Genomic DNA, 17,832 nt, shown 5'->3' on the forward strand with positions numbered 1-17,832 from the left:
AGAGGTAGAGAGAGAGAGACAATGGCGTGTGATGTCAACGATCAGAGGTAGTCGATACTGCACCTTAAACAGATGCAGTGTTTGCTTACCTTCAGGCATTCATATGTATGCCTCAGCTGGACAACAGTCACCAAGAGAATATAGACTTGTCATTTACAGGAGGAGAATGCAAACATGGCTTACAAAGAAGTGGTAGTCGGTGTTACTATGGGGTTGCCTAGTTTTCAGCCATCTGACCTTTGTTTGTGGTTTGTGTTTCGAGAGGATGAATGCAGTTTTTTGCTTTGATAATGCTTTGACTTCCAACGAGATTTAATGAAGTTGTATTCAATTGGATAAGATACAGTGCCCTCCGTAAGTATTTGGACAGTGAAGCATTTCTTTTTTTGGCTCTATATTTCAAAAGTTTGTTGTTGAAATTGTTGAAATCAAACAAATTGTGTTAATGTACAGATTGTCAGCTTTTCTTTGATGGTATTTGTATAAACATTTAGAAATGACAACACTTTTTATACATAGTCCCCCTATTTGAGTGCACCAAAGGTATTTGGATAATTGGATTTACGGGTGTTTCTGATTAGTCAGGTGGGTTCTGTCGCATCATTTGTGCAAGCACAAGAGAGCTGTCAATGTCTCGTCCTTTTTCTAAGCTTTGTATTTGCCTTTGGAGTCTGCTATTGGTAACTGTCAAGGTGACGACCAAAGAGGTGTAAATGAAAGTGAAAGAAGCCATTATGAGGCTGAAAAATCTGAAAGATCAGACAGAGAAATAGCCCAAACCTAAGGCAAAAACAGTTTGGAACATCATTAAAAATAAAACACCGGTGAGTTGTTTGACAGATCAGGAACACTCTCCAGGAGGTACGCATGCATGCGTGAGACACTACCACCCACAGAAGACTTCACTAGTAGAACTACAGAGGCTACACTGCAAGGTGCAAACCACTAGATGGCCTCAAAAACAGGATGGCCAGATTACAGTTTTCTAAAAAAAAAAATCTAAAAGAGCCTGCAGTTCTGGAAAAAGGTCTTGGGGAGAGATGAGACAAAGATTAACCAGTGAGGAGTGTGGAGGAACAAAATGAACCGCCCTAAATCCGACACCTCATCTGTGACATATGGTGGAGGAGGTGTTATGGCTTGGGCATGTACAGTATGGCTGCCACTGGAACTTGATCACTTGTCTTCATTGATGATGTAACTCCTGACAGCAGCAGCAGAATGAATTCTAAAGCATACACAAACATCTTGTCTGCTTGAGTACCAGCAAATGCCTCCAAACTCATTGAACGACGCATCATCATACAGCAAAACAATGACTCCCAAACATACTACCATAGCAACTAGGAAGTTTTTCAGGGCCAAAAAGTGAAAAGTTCATGACTTGCCAAGTCAACCAGTGGAAAGTTTTTGACTGCCCAAGTCAACCAGATTTAAATACAATTGCACATGCATTTAATTTGCTGAAGATGAGGCTTCAGAACAAAAAAGAAAACAAAAGATGCAGAACAGGCCTGGCAGAGCTTCACCAGAGAAGATATCCAGTGTGGGGTCAATGGGTCACATACCTAAGGCATGCGTCACATATTTTCATGCAAATGTTATGCGGACACATACTAAACATGAGTCCTTAATGTGGATATAATATTTCATATGTCCAAATGTTTTTGGTGTCCTGAAATAGGAGGAATATGTATACAAAGTATTGTTGTTTCTAAATGGTGTAACCAATATTTATACAAATACCCTCAAATAAAAGCAGCACTTTAAGCTCATTTGTTTGATTTGCATGTGTGTTCGTACATGCACGTTATTTTCTTTTCTGATCCATTCCCTCACACACTGTGGGGTCCACTTGACTTCACCACTCAGTCTAACTCAAAAAGGCCCTCAACAGAACAACATCCTTATAACTCCCCTCACCATTTTCTTTTCCTTTTCACACTTTTTCTCACAGAAGAGGGCCCCATATACTTGTCTTTTTTTATCCTCTTTTTTTGGCTCAGTTTCTCACTTGCTTTTCCCCCTCTCTCTCTCTCTCTCCCTCCCTATCTCTCTCTCTCTCTCCCTCCCCCTTCCTCCCTCCCTCCCTCTCTCTCTCTCCTTTTGTTTTATTCATCTGTCTGATTGAAATGATGGTGCTACAATCATGGCCACCGCCCGCCCCGTCACTCACTCAGGGTTCAAAGGTTGTGTGGCGTTATCGGGCCATCGCAGCCGCCACTGAGCTGATCTGTGTGCCCAGTCATCTGGGGGCTTTAGATAAGCCCCCCGCGAGAAAAAGACGTAGATTATCCGATAATTTCACAAAAGGACAGGCCGGGTCAGAGATGCAGGCGCTGCCGGTTTCTTTTTTTTTTTTTTTAAAGACAGACAGAGAGGCAGGGAAAAAAGAAGAAAAAAGAGGAAAAACAATGACAAATATGTCGCAGAGGTTAGAGAAAGGTTGTATGATGACTTTTGCTTTTTAAGATTAGCTCTTTTTCAGGGGGTAGGGGGTGGGGTTTTGTAGTGTTTAGGTCATGATATGGATCCTTTCTGTCGTAGAATAATGCCAGTATCTATTTTGTAGTAATTGTTTCTGACATGATATGATTGTGTTATTGTAGAATAGGGGAAGGTATTGAATGTGAGGCGTGTTTGTTTGCGTCCTCTCTGTGGGGAGCACATTAAACGTGACACACATTAATAAACTATCATACAGACTATTAATACATGTATACCACACAGTCTTTTGGTAGGGAGCATATTGCATGTGACAGTTTTAAATTAATGCACTGCCAGATAGAGCATAATGATACCAAGGTGTTGCGGTGGGGAGCATATTGCCTGTGACACCTTGTTATGTTAACCACACAGGCTGTTATAACACAATGGACTGTCTCCTTGGGGGAGCGTATTGATTGTGACACGCAAGCTACTGTATATGCATAGCAGTGTGATCTAATGACTTCAGTCCCAGAGGACTTCTGCTTAACCTTCACACCCAGGCTAATTATGTGCGTGTGCGTGTGCGTGTGCGTGTGCGTGTGCGTGTGTTCAGGGTGAGATACCAGCTCTTTATTCCATCTTCTTACTAATCCATGAATTCTGGGCTCTGTCCCAGCCGTGTTTCCCAACACACTGTGTGTGTATGTTCCTCTGTTCTCCGCATGGGTTTCCATGTGTTGACCATTGAGTGTGTGCCAAGTTCCTGTAGTGTGTGTGTGTGTACACATACGTGCATGCGTGTGTGTGTCTCAGTGGATGCATGTGTTTGTTTTTCTAGGATCTGTGTGTGTGAGTGTGTGTGTCAGTGTATGCATGTGTGTGTTTTTCTAGGATCTGTATGCGTGTGTGTAGAGATGGGTTTTCCCTATTGACACATTCAGGTAGACACATGCCCATTTTACCCTGGCACCGGCTCCAGTCACCTGCCACTGGGCACAGCTCACCTGGCACCATGGGGCAGACACAGACCCTGGCTCCTTGCCGGCGCCTGCATCTATCTGCTCCTCTGCCCGTTTGCTGCCCGCTCACTGCCTGTTTGGCTGGTACCAATATTCTGACAGACACAAAGGGCATGTACCCAAATGCCCGGCGCCAACACTCTCCGCAATCATGAACACATCATCCAACGCTCACTGGATGTGTAAAGTTGTTGTTTTTGGAGTATTTCACATTATTTACTTATATTATGTGCGTACGCGTGCGTGCGCATGTGTGGGCTTGCGCTCCGGCCCGCCCGCCCGTGCGTGCGTGCGTGCGTGCGTGTGTGAGTGTGTGTTCATTTGTGTGTGTGTATGTGTGTGTGTGGAGCAAGGTCGTTGGGGTGCAGTGTGTTAGCCTGCTGCTCTCCCTAGTGTGAAAGCTTGAGATGAGTTTGAGCTGTGTGGGCTGATGTGATGTCATTCCTCAGGGAGGTCGGGTGAAACAGCACCCACGTCCACACAGGCAGAGTGTGGGAGAGGACCTCATCCGTCTCTGTCTCATTCTTCCCTCTCGCAGTCTCGTCCACGTCCCTTTCTGGTCCCACCCCTTTGTCATCCATGCCTGGTCCCATGTCTCTCCCTGGTCTGATTACCTTCAGACGGTCATATGTGTGCCTCAGCTGGACTACAGTCACCAACAGAATATGGACTTGTCATTGACGATACAGGAGAAAACACGGCTGACGAAGAAGTCTCAGTCGGTGTTTAAGCCGCCTGACGTAGAGAGTATGTAGGAGCACAGATAACATGTTATGTTTTTCTTGAAAATGTGCAACATTACTTACCATTACCCATCTCCACAAGGAACATGCTATACTGTAGGTCCCATATGTCACAGGTCTGGACTGTACAAGGCTAGGTACCGTAGCATAGCGTAGCGTATCGTAGCATAGCGTAGCATAGCGTAGCATAGCGTAGCATAGCGTAGCGTAGCGATCCCCATTATGAAGGAGCAAAGACACATACCTGTAGAGTGGTCTACATACGGTCCGGGAGAAAAAGCCCATTACGAACAGTCACTGCCACTGAGAATTCTACACCGCGTACAATTTAAACATTGTACAAACTAACATATTAGCTGATAGCCTGTGCCCATGTGAGGCAGAGGGAGAGAAGGAGCGATAAAGTGATAGAACAGCAGATGAGAGAGAGAGAGACAGGGATGGATGAATGATAGAGCAGAGGATGAGACGGAGAGAGAGAGAGAGAGAGAGAGAGAGTGAGAGAGAGAGAGTAAGAGATAAAGTGATGTAGCTGGGACCTGGTGCCTGTAGGCCTACCCTGTGTTAGGCAGATGGATGGGCTGTTGTTTTCCTGAGGTTCCATTAGAAAAGCCCAGTCATGCAGCAAACCCCTGACTCACTGATTGATAAGGCCGACTAATGCTCACATGCGCGCGCACGCACGCACGCACACACACACACACCCACACACACACACACACACACACAGAGGGAAGAGAGATGACTTTGGTGTGAGATGTCTGCATGCCCGTGTGTGTGTGTGTGTGTGTGGCTGTTACTGAGCCACAGAGGAGGTGGATCCCTGTTTGAATATAACCTTTGACCTTTGAAAGGCAATGCGACTGGCATCATCATCACAGCCACTCCTGTGAACTGCATAGAAACCTCAGTTGCCTCTCTGTGTCAACTATCTATCTATGTATTTAGTCAGGCACAGTCTTTCCACATTTCAAACCACACAAGTAAACTAACCCTCTCCTACCCTTTTCTTTAATTACCCTCTCCTCTCCTCTAACTAACCCTCTCCTCTCCTCTCCTCTCCTCTAACTAACCCTCTCCTCTCCTCTAACTAACCCTCTCCTCTCCTCTCCTCTCCTCTAACTAACCCTCTCCTCTCCTCTCCTCTCCTCTCCTCTCCTCTAACTAACCCTCTCCTCTCCTCTCCCCTCCTCTCCTCTCCTCTCCTCTAACTAACCCTCTTCTCTCCTCTCCCCTCCTCTCCTCTCCTCTCCTCTAACTAACCCTCTCCCCTCCTCTCCTCTCCACTAACTAACCCTCTCCTCTCCCCTCCTCTCCTCTCCTCTCCTCTCCTCTCCTCTCCTCTCCTCTCCTCTCCTCTCCTCTCCCTCTCTCATAGCTCTTAAGTTCCTTCTCTTCACTTCTTCCTCTCCTCTCACTCTCCTCAGACTAACATTCAGTCCATCTCTCTCTCGCTCTCTCTCTCTCCCCAGCTGGGTGATCTGTTCATCTCCTTCGAGGAGGTGCCCCAGGGCGCTGCCTCCCTGGCCCAGGTCCACAAGGCAGTGGTGCGCGACGGGAGGACGGTGGCTGTGAAGGTCCAGCACCCCAAGGTGCAGAGGCAAAGCTCCAAAGACATCCTGGTCATCGAGGTCAGTGTGTGTTTGTTTGCGTGGTTCAAGTCAAGTGAACGTTTATTGATCATCTGCACATGATACAGGATGTCAGTTGTACAATGAAATGCTTACTTTGCAAGCTTCCTCTCAACAGTTCAAATATCAGGACAACAATAAAATAATACAATACCAACACAATAGGCCATGAATGCAATAGATATAAGTGTAAATAAGGCAATAAGTATAAGATTACGTTAGCACAACAATACAGTAATAAATAGTGTGTATATATATTTGATATGCACTGAGTCAGTGGAAATTGTCTAATGTGCTGATGAGCAGCAAGTAGTGCAGGTGGCCAGCTGGAGTTGGCTGTTCAAAAGGCCTGGAGGTAGAAACTGTCTCGGTACCGGTCTGTTTTAGACCGGATGCGCTGGTTCTCTCTGTTTGTTATGCGTCTCACTGTCTCTCTCTGTGCGTGTGTCTGATGTGTGCGTCTGTGTGCGTCTGTGTGTGTGTGTGTCTCCTCTCCCTCCCTTCAGGTCCTGTTGAGGATGGTCCACAGGCTGTTCCCAGACTTTGCCTTTATGTGGCTGGTGGAGGAGGCGAAGAAGAACATGCCTCTGGAACTAGATTTCCTCAACGAGGGACGCAACGCTGAGAAGGTGGCATCCATGATAGGACACTTCCCCTTCCTCGAGGTACGCAGGCATGTCAGTGTGCGCACACACACACACACACACACACACACACATATATATATGCACACAAAGACATGCACACTCACACACTTACAGAGAGGTGATGTCTTCATTGTCCCCAGAGGACAAGTTGTGTGTGTCCATCAGCTCCCCCCACCCCTCCGGTATAACAACATATGGTTTCTGGACCAGGAGCTGGTGTGACATCTCAAAGGCGTGTTGAAATGTATGCCTTTTTATTTATTAGTATGAACAGGCATTGATTCAACCAGTAACACAACCTAGTAACACCCAAATTAACAATTAAATAACAATAAACGAGTGACTACATATGCTATATAGTTGATATATATATATATATATATATATATATATATATATATATATATATATATATATATAATATATATATGTGTGTGTGTGTGTGTGTATATATATATATTATATATATATATATATATATATATATATATATATATATATATATATGCCACTTTCCTTATCCCTTCTTTTGCTAAAGCTGAAGTGAACTGAAGCTTAGCAAGTTACTTCTACAGGGGAGGATTAGGAGCAAATACGATTGATCTTTTGGATTCTGAATGTTCCTTGAGACCTGTCTATGACGTCATGCTGATAGTATCTTATCAGTGGAAGGGAAAGCCAGAACACCCCCCCCCAGCTCCATACTCACACATGCATGCGGTTGCGAGAGAATGGATGTGGTGTGTGTGTGTGTGTGTGTGCACGTTTTCCAAAATGGCTGTCATTCCCACGTCCTTCTGGACAATTCCCTGTCCCTTCACATGTTCTGTCTTCTGTTTGTTTGCCTGTAGGATTTTTCTGTTGTCGTTGCTTTTTTCCTCCTCCATCTAATTCCCACGTTCCTCTGCGACCTGAATTGAAGCCGAAAAATCGCTGTTGACCAGGAAAGTTGGGTGTTTTTACATTATCCCCACGTTCCTCTCGTCCTCCCATCCCTGAGTTCGTATCTGGGAGGGAGGGAGGGAGGGAGGGAGGGAGGGGAAGTCTAGAGTGGCGTTGACCGCCCATGCGAAGAGACAGACAGTAGATTGCTGGAGCAGAAACAGGGGAATAACAGAGGGGAAAGAACAAGAGATCAGATGTGTCTGGTCTACTCCCAGACACACAAAGGGCGTTCGACTACAGTATGTGTGTGTGTGTGTGTGTGTGTGTGTGTGCGTGTGCGTGTGCGTGTGTGTGTGTGCATCTGTTTGCACATGTCTCTCTGGGATGAATAACAGCAAAAGGATTCAACGTCAGATTTCCCTTGACTTGCTAGCACAGCATCACCATCTTGCTTATACTGATCCGATCCTTTCAGATGTGTAGGGGCAAGGGGTCGGTTTTGGACAGGGCCTTACAGTTCTGTCCCCCATTCTCCCACCCCATCCTCTCACAGGTTCCTAAGATCCACTGGGACCTGTCTACCAAGCGGATCTTGACCATGGATTTTGCTGAGGGGGGCCAGGTCAACGACCGAGACTATATGAGGAGGCATGGCATCAACGTCAATGAGGTAAGGCAGCACAGGTCTACGTCTGGCCAAAACCCGGCACGAAGAATAGTCAAACGTTGCGAATGTGTGGGAGTCCCTTCCCTTGAAGGAAACTGCATACTGCAGTGCTTCCCCCGGATTTTGTTTTCAGACAGGCTTCAAAGGCCTCCAAAACCACCATTGAAGCAGCGTTTTGAAACCTTTATATCAAAATTGAATTAGAGGCCCCTGTTTTTCAGGCCTCTGCTACTATTAGTAATAGGGGGGGGGGGATACGCCGTTAACGTATTGTATGTGCTGCAATGCTCTATGGGCCAGGTTTAAAGTTGTAAGCATTTGCAGTAGTCAATTCTTTACCACAGGGCTTGTGTTGATGGCTGATGTTGATGGCAGTAACAGTTGAGCAACAATGCGAGCTAGAACTTACACATCCCAGGAAACATAGCTTGTAGGCTAAAGTCATTTGTTATTATTAATGATATGGAAATGGCATTGTCGATTTGAATATGTGTACAGACCACAACAAAACAGATTTTGGTCCTCAAATGCCCCCCCGAGCCACAAATATGAGAGAGAGAGAGAGAGAGAGAGAGAGAGAGAGAGAGAGAGAGAAAGAAAGAGAGACTGCAAAAAGAGCACTGACATCTCCTAAATTGACCCTGCTAGGCTGATGTATTGCACCTCCCTCCGTCCGTTCCTCCCCTCCCCTCGCTCCCTCCATCTCTTCCTCGCCCCTCAGCAGATGACGAGATAATTAGAGAAATCTCTTTTTCATATTAATTCCCGGACCGTACACCGAGATGGATTCAATTTATTCTCGTTTGAGAATACGCTCGCCTATTGTCGTGGCTGCGGCTGCCCGCAAGACGGAGTAGTGTTTAATTCCGCTGCCTGGCTGAATGTGTGTGTGTGACTCCGGGCCCAGGCAGCAGATATTGGCGGGGTTGCGATACCGTTCATTACACCTGAGCACAATGGCGGAACGCAAAAACCACGGGAATCTGTAGAGAGGAGCCTAATCCAGAGAACGAGGGGTGGTGGTCGGAACCGTAACCGACTGATGTGATTGACGCGGCGAGACGCGTGCCTGTGTGTGTGTGTGTGCGCGCACACGCATGTGTTTCTCTATCCGTTCGTGCGTGCGTACGCGTGTGCGCACGTGTGTGTCAGGGAATTGGCTTGCGTGGGCTTTCAGCAGAAAAGACTCAAGACCGAATCAGCAGAAATGCACCAATGGATTATTGATTGATAATATACTCTCTGTTATCACAGAAACATTTGGCTGGGAGATTGCGGTGGGGGTTATTGCGTGTCTGTCATTTGTTGATTCCGATATGTCCTCCTGAGGTGTCTTGATAGTAAAGAATAATCCTCTCTTTCCGTCTTTATCGCACTGTCCCCAACATACACACACACACACACACACACACTCTCTCTCTCTCTCTCTCTCCCACCCTCCCTCCCTCCCACTCATATGTTTGTGGCTGATAGAGAGAGAGAGACAGTGAGACCAAGAAAAGTGGTCATGATTTGTCTAGACGGGCTGTCTCCTCCTTGTCAACCTCGTACATCCTAGCTAGGGCCGCAGTGCAGTGTTTAAACAAAACAATGTCACTGACTGTGATCAAATTACATATTACATCGACAGAATAAAAACCACTCCGGTTCAACTCTGCTTTCACACGATTCAATTGTTTCCGTTCATGTTTTAGCTTGGTATGATACAGCTCGAAATGATGAAATGATTCTATGAAGGGTTTTATCAAACAAGCCCTCATACTATCATTGGTAAATCATAACTGCTGTCATTGTATGTCACCACCCACTTAACACACGCACACACACACACACACACACACACACACACACACACACACACACACACACACACACACACACACACACATATGCACAAACACATAGAAACCAGGAAACTTGCACGTGTAGTTGTACCGGAAATACCTTTGAGCAAAGAAACAGAGACTTTTTAACGTACACACACCTTTGAGTGATGGCAAAAGTGATTGTGTGTGTGTGTGTGTGTGTGTTTCAGGGCTTGCACACTGAGTAGAGACAATCAGTATGGCTGAAAGAGGTGCTGGGTTTGAGATGGCTTCACAGCAGGTGGCTAACACCATCTTGTGCTCAGTGAACTGGTTTGTGTGCACGCGTGTGGGCGTGTGTGTGTGTGTGTGTGTGTGTGTGTGTGTGTGTGGGCACGTGCGTGCATGTGTGTGTGAATTACTTTGCTCACGTGCCTGCCCTTGCATGAGCGACTGAAAATGTTGTGTACTGTATGTGATTATGTGTGTTAACACACACACACACACACACGCATCATCAAAAGACTATAGCTTCAGTCACTTGTCATTTATACACCCATCCTTCGTTGGCCAGATATGCTGTGTAGATACATAGATGATTATCCAGGGATAATGGATCTCTGGTCTATCACTAGTATTCAGTTGGTGGTGTTCTAATGGGATTTTATGATTAATGGGTCAAATTAGCCTCCAGTGTTCATATGTGGGAGCTTCACACAAGTTACATTCCATCAGCACTGGCCCTACAGGTGTTTTCTGTCTTTCCTACACATTGACACGCACACACACACACACACACACACACACACACACACACACACACACACACACACACTAACGCAATCGAGTTTCTAACTATCTCAAGTGGCTCAATTTTCCTACAGACTAAGTGAGTGGGAGGAGAGAGGGGGGACCCAGTGGGGAAATTAGCGATGTGAAATCTCAATCAGCCCCTGCTATCAGACTAACCTAGCTGTAAATCCCACAACATATGTTTACACACACTCTCATTAGCAGCTAGCCTATCCAAGCGCTGAGCCTTCTCCCCGTCATTCTTAAAGGTAAAACATTGTGTTATACGACTAGCTTGTTATACGACTTATACTCATAAGCTAAAATGATAAGCTCATTTTTTCTGGGATTTATGATGAAGAACTGTTCTTAAAGAACATTGCAATCAGAAAAACAAACACTTAAACGTCATACATTTGTGAAATACGAATGTCAAAGTCAAAGTGGCTTTATTGTCAATTCTTCACATGTCAAGACATACAAGAATGTGAAATTTCACAGTGAAATCCTCATCGGCGAGGACAACGGACATCTTCATGTCATGTTCAATTATCCCCATCTACTCATTGCCGGAGACCTCCTCCTCTACGCTAACCGAATTTGCTCAACGAAATTACCAATTTCGTTTCGCAGCGCTCTTTAGCGGAAGCAAATTGGTGCCCGGAGTGTAAATCTTTGCAGGTTAGAAGATAGATCTTCAAAAATCGGTTTCATCCATTTTATGTCATCATATTAGCCACTCGTACAAGCGCATGTGCGTTGAATATTGAGAAAAACATGAAGATAACGAACAGATTAATTGTTTCACTTACGAGTAGTCTGCGCAATGTAACCAAGGAAACGATACGACAGCACGTTTCCGTCTGGCTACTTGTGGTCTATCGCATGACTGTTTGCGACATTCGACAAATCAGTGCAGACAGATTTGTGCTACCTGACGTTAGACAATGGGGTGGCACTGTACTTACATCTTACAGAACTCCTTTGTCCTCACTCTTTCTTTCTTTCTTTCTTTCTTTCTTTCTTTCTTTCTTTCATTTCCTACATCAATCAACTCCCAAAGCCACAATGTACCAGCAGGCAAACTGACGTCAGTTTATTACTAAGGATTTATCTTTGTAAGACAGTTCATAGCATGATAGCATAATTGATAATATTGAATATTGTTCCATGTCTATGGGTTGATAGTGCTAGTTATGCACTTCTTCTCCTCCCTACTTCTCTACCCACCATGTAACCATCTCTCTATCTCTGTCTAATTTCCTCCACATTAACATTCTTTACATATCTCTTTACATATCTCTTTACATATCTCTTTCTTTATTTCCTCTTTAGAAAACATCACACTGGTATATATGTCACTGTCTGACACACACGCACACGCACACACGCACACACAAGTTTCATGTTTACAGACAGTGTTAATCTAGGAGGCGTGTAATCTCCCGCTCCTCTCATGGGATTACAGACTGCATTGTCGTATTTCTCCCTCCTAATCCCACCATCCCCAGTATTGCATTTCATGCATCTGCAATAACGGTTGACAGTCAAAATATTAGATATTCCCAGGAACTACTGTATTTGTATCAAATCCTCGGCAGAGCACGTGATGTGTTTTGGGATACTACAGATTGGGGTTGCATGGCATACATCGTTTGCTCGGCCTGTCGACTTTAAACTTGTATTGGCTACATCCTATATTATGGTCACGTTGTTGTAGACATTATAAAAAATAGTTTTTAAGTCCATTCTACTAAAGCATTCTAAATTATACAGCTATGTTTTGTTAAAACAAGGTTTTTGCAGTCCATATTCTACTTAATTATTCTAAGTTATCCAGCTATTTTTTGTTAAAGTCAGGTTTTCAAGTACATTCAACTTCAGTATTCTAAGTTATACGGCTATCTTAATGACAAAAATAGTACATTCTGCTCAGTATTCTAAGTTATACAGCTGTTTGGCACTGTCTAAATGGGCCCTGGTATGTCACACAGGGACATTCAAGGCCCTAACTCCTCGGAGCTGTATTCATAATGCATTAGTCCGTCCCTGTAGCGGAAGATACATTATGGATACACAGCACGTAAGCTGTTCGTCACAAATGCCTCTGGAATAGGTTGCCATGATTACAGCCACGGCCCAATATCAGCCTTCATAAAGAGCCAACCCTGAACCTGGCAACCCTGACTGCTGCTCTCCCTGGCTCTCTCATTACAGGAGGGGCTGGTGTGACAGTGCTGATTATGTGCGGACTTGGTAACACTCGTACATCAAACGCACGCACACACACACACACACACACACACACACACACACACGTTGAATGTACCAAAGAAAACATGCACACTCATAAACAACACACTCATCAAACATAGCCAGACAGACACATACACATCCAATACACGGGCACACACACGCTCACACACACACACACACACACACACACACACATTCACACGCACACACACACACACACACACACACTCACACACACACTCACACACACACTCACACACACACACACACACACACACACACACACACACACACACACACACACATAACACTGTACCGGGAGCCTGCTTGGCCCGGCCATTAGCCAATGATGATGAGCGTTATTAGACAGCTGATGAGATAGATATGGGACATAATAAATGACTGGGTCTTGGGCCAGGAGAATGGATAGAATTATTAACTGGCCATGGCGTCTGCTAGACCCCGTGTGCGAGCCGCCGTGTGTGTAATCAAAAGATTGATGATGGCCCAAATAGACTTTTCTCTGGACTCGGCCCCGACGTGCTCTGAATAGGTGAACAGGTCTCTCGTCTGTTTTGTTTTAGGGGGTTTTGTTCTTTGGTTGCACTCGCACCGAGAAATGAATTTGGGAAATTGAAGTCTGTGTGTCTGTGTGTCTGTGTGTCTGTCTGTGAGTCTGTCTGTCTGTCTGTCTGTCTGTCTGTCTGTCTGTCTGTCTGTATCTCTGCGTATCTCTGCACACGTGTAATCTGAACAGAAGAAAATGAACGGATGAGCAGTTTTGTTTTCTCTTTCCTCTTCTCCTCCTCCTCCTCCTCCTCCTCCTCCTCCTCCTCTTTAAGTCTAAATCTCCCACTAGCAGTCCCTCGAGGGTTAGCAGTGGGGGGAAGCAAGATCTCACAGCACACTACATCTCAGTCAGCCAGACTCAGAGGGAGTAGCATAATGTACTGTAGTGTAGCGTGGCTAGATTCTGCCTGATTAGCTTTCCCTATAGGGTTCTCCTCTCTCTCTCTCTCTCTCTCTCTCTCTCTCTCTCTCTCTCTCTCTCTCTCTCTCTCTCTCTCTCTCTCTCTCTCTCTCTCTCTCTCTGTCTCTCTCTCTTTTTCTCTGTCTCTTTTTTATTTTTTTTTAATCTGTTAGCCCTCATCCTCTATGATCTGTGTCCCATTCGACTGGTTTCTCTTGCCCAGAATCTAGCACATAGGCTCTAGACCCAGTCCCTAGCCCCTATAGGTTCTAGATCCAGCCCTTAGCCCAAATGTTCTAGACCCAGCCCTTAGTCCATATGCTTTCTATATCCATCCCCTAACCCATGTGTTCCAAATCAAGTTCTATGTTCTAGAACCAACCCCTAGCCCAAATGTTGTAGACACTCTGGAGTTTGTAGAAGACCCTTCCCGGATGATTTTTTTTCTCCCTTCTCGAACTTGTGTACCGCATTAGCTGGTATGGATGGCTTGCGACTTATGAGTTCTAGTCCCAGTACCTACCCATATGTTCTATACCCAGCTTTTAGCCCATATGTTCTAGACCCAGCCCTTAGCCCAAATGTTCTAGACCCGGCCCTTTGCCCATTATGTTCTAGACCCAGCACCTACCCATATGTTCAAGACCCAGCACCTACCCATAGGTTCCAGACCAAGCACCTAACCATAGGTTCCAGACCCAGCACCTACCCATAGGTTCCAGACCCAGCACCTACCCATAGGTTCCAGACCCAGCACCTACCCATAGGTTCCAGACCAAGCACCTACCCATAGGTTCCAGACCCAGCACCTACCCATAGGTTCTAGACCCAGCACCTACCCAAAGGTTCCAGACCCTGTGGAGGTGCAGAGCGTTGCCAACAGTAATGACAGTATTGTATTGATGAGGTTTTTCATTATCTCATACTCATACTCTCCCTATGACAGACATCACTCACTGTCTTTACACAGCCTGGGGAGGGATAGGAGGAGGGAGGGAGGAGGGGTGGGGAGTGGCACTATGCAGTGAGTGAAGAAATGGATAGGAGGAGAGAGGGTGAGAATTTGCAGCCAAAGGGTGAGAGGGATGGATTGTAGTGAAAGGAAGATATGTGAGGGAGGAGAGGAAACACGGGAAGTAGAGAGAGAGAGAGAGAGAGAGAGAAATAGAGAGAGAGAGAGAGAGAGAGAGAGAGAGAGAGAGAGAGCTCAGTAATGAGTGTGTCTCTGTGGGACACTGAGACGATACAGGCTCTTAGACATGACATGAATCATACGGATTTCTCACACCTCCCCAGGCCACACACACACACACACACACACACACACACACACACACACACACACACACTAATACACACGCATAGCGAGTCTACATTGGATCACGTCTTTGAATGCCTCTTTAGGCCCATCTCTGGGGAAGCATCAGGAGTGCGTTGCACTGTGTGTGTTGATGCTATTAAAGGAAGGGTATGATAGACGATGTTCAAGTTAATGATATATGAAGTCAGTTACTCCCTTTCTAGGTTTAAAATATGCCTCGTGTTGATTAATAGCACTCGTGACTGCTTTAAAGAGAGACGGATAAAGAGAAGGAGGGATGAACTGAAGTGGCTCGTAAAAAGAGAGAGAGAGTGACAGCTGGATACTTGTGTAAATCACACACACGCAAAGCACTCATCATGGACATTACTGTAAACTGTCTGTCCTTATTGGATGTATTTCTGGAAGACATTGCTGTCATTAGACTAATAGTTTTAGTACCTTGCCTAAGTTGTGTGTGTGTGTGTGTGTGTGTGTGTGTGTGTGTGTGTGTGCGTGTGCGTGTTACGTGCCCTTCGTGCCTGTGGATTGGTGTACGGTTTGGAGGTTTTAGTGAGGAGACATTCAGACTGAAGAAGGGGAAGCCCTCGATGGGAGGACATTTATTTAAACAGCACAAACCAACACACAGGCCATGGGCACACAGTCACAGCCACCCTGCCAAACCCAAATACACCAAACCCCAGTCCTTCCAGGTGACCCTGGACATTACTAGACCAAACTTCCCTGGTGACACTGACATACACATCCACTGACAACCCCCCCCCCCCAATATCAGTCCACCACTCTTACACTGCCCCCCTGCCATTTCATAACTACGCCTCGAGTCAACAAGTGCCATTCCAGAATAACGGGGACCAATACACACACGCTCTCACACACACACACACACACACACACACACACACACACACACACTTGAGTGCTGGCACACCGTATTGCTGACAGCTGTGCCATTATACCCCTCACACTCTTCACCACATAAATAATAATAACACCACGATCTGCGCTGTCATACTCATAAATAAATAACAACAACAACAACAGCTGCCAGATGGACCTAACGATCAAAGTAGCTGAAGCACATTGAGGAGACAGGTCGTAGGTATAGACTGATTTACAATATCAAATTGCCTTGGTTTTATTTTTAGGATAGATCAGCTTTGAATATTGGTAGATAGATAGGACTTAAAGATGCACAATCAAGCTGTTGGCCACTTCACTAGATATGGACCTGAAAATTGCATACTACAGTTCCCAATTTGATTCAGCAAACAGCGCTGAGCAGAGCAAACAATACCTTGCGACCCAGAATACTTTGCAGTATGATTTTTATTGTGTCTTGATTTTAGCAATGTTTTATTTAGAAAACTGTAATTATTCAGTCAGAGTTTTTGTAAACATGCATTGCATATCATGAAAACGCTAGACACGGTATTCAAACATCTCATTGGATTATTGAAATATTAAGGTAAAGATGGCCGAAATTTTTGCACATGCAAATTGCGAACGTACATTAGTCTCAGGCACGCCGCAAGCTGCATTTTTATTAGGGGTTGCTTCTCTCCCCTTTTACGAAATTGAAATCAAATAATTGAGACTCAAGAGGAACACAGGTTGTAGAAACATGCCGACATGTTCCTGATCAGATCGCAGTTATTTTGAATGTCTGCATGTGGCTTGATTTCATGAAGCTACTATATGCACTGTTGTCTCTGCTCAGTGCTTGAATGCTCAGACAAAGCTTTGGCAAAGCTAAAAAAATGAAACCAGCATTATAATAGATTGAATAGATAAACAACCATTCTATCATGATAGGGAATTTATTTTTGCTAGAATTATGAAAAGGAAGGACGAGCGTTTGCAAGGACTACAAGGAGGGCAAATGGCAAATTTTACTGATACAACATCACAAAGAACACCAGCACCCAAGAGGCTCTTGAAGACCAAGACTTAGACAACCTCATTTTGAAGTATAATAATCCAAGATAAATAATAATAAATTATCTTTGCCTTTCTGTCATACATGTATGTCCTGTGTGTGTACATGTGTATGTCTATGCCTGGTGCTGTGCTGTGCTTGTGACATGTCTCAAAGGGGCAATCTGTAATTGGTACATACATTTTTTAACTTTTAAATTAGTAATATATAGCCATTGATTATTGAAGAATCTAACTTATAAATGCCTCTTGAGCTAAGAGCAACTGTCTAACCCCATCATAACCCAAAAGGTAAGCTTGTTTTACTCCATTGTTTTACTCCATTGTTTTGTCCATTGTTCTCCATTGCACTATTATTTGTACACAGAATACACAGTATTTGGCTGCTATTTACTGTCTTTACTGACTGTTCTTTTTGCACTGTTTAAATTATTTTTATTGAATGTTTTACTTTTAGTATGTCTTGTCTTATCTGTTGTGCCTGGGCACTTTATCTGTCTCACCGTGGGAGAGTGAGAAACGTCCTCTCGATTCCTTTGTGTGTCTTGACGTGGAGAATTGACATTAAAGCCACTTTGACTTTGACTTTGATTGTTTTACTCCAAACAATGCACTGTATAGCTTCAAAACATGGTTAAAACGATCATTTTAATCTTGTGGATGGTCAGTCCTAGCATCCATAGCTCTGTCTATGAAATTGAGAGTGGTTACGTTTCTCCAGCTCC

The 17,832-nt window shown here is 44.8% G+C and overlaps 1 protein-coding gene across 1 annotated transcript in view; it reads left to right on the forward strand.

Annotated features, from left to right (window-relative positions):
• Positions 1-17,832, forward strand: part of adck1 (aarF domain containing kinase 1) — an 85,162-nt gene that overhangs the window by 46,330 nt on the left and 21,000 nt on the right. The window contains exons 5-7 of the mRNA XM_083682950.1: positions 5,665-5,823; positions 6,330-6,488; positions 7,909-8,025. Of these exons, the coding sequence (XP_083539076.1) occupies positions 5,665-5,823; positions 6,330-6,488; positions 7,909-8,025 (435 nt within the window). The remainder of the gene's footprint in view (positions 1-5,664; positions 5,824-6,329; positions 6,489-7,908; positions 8,026-17,832) is intronic.

The sequence above is a fragment of the Argentina silus genome, assembly GCF_951799395.1.
Source record: "Argentina silus genome assembly, chromosome: 13".
NCBI lineage: Eukaryota > Metazoa > Chordata > Actinopteri > Argentiniformes > Argentinidae > Argentina > Argentina silus.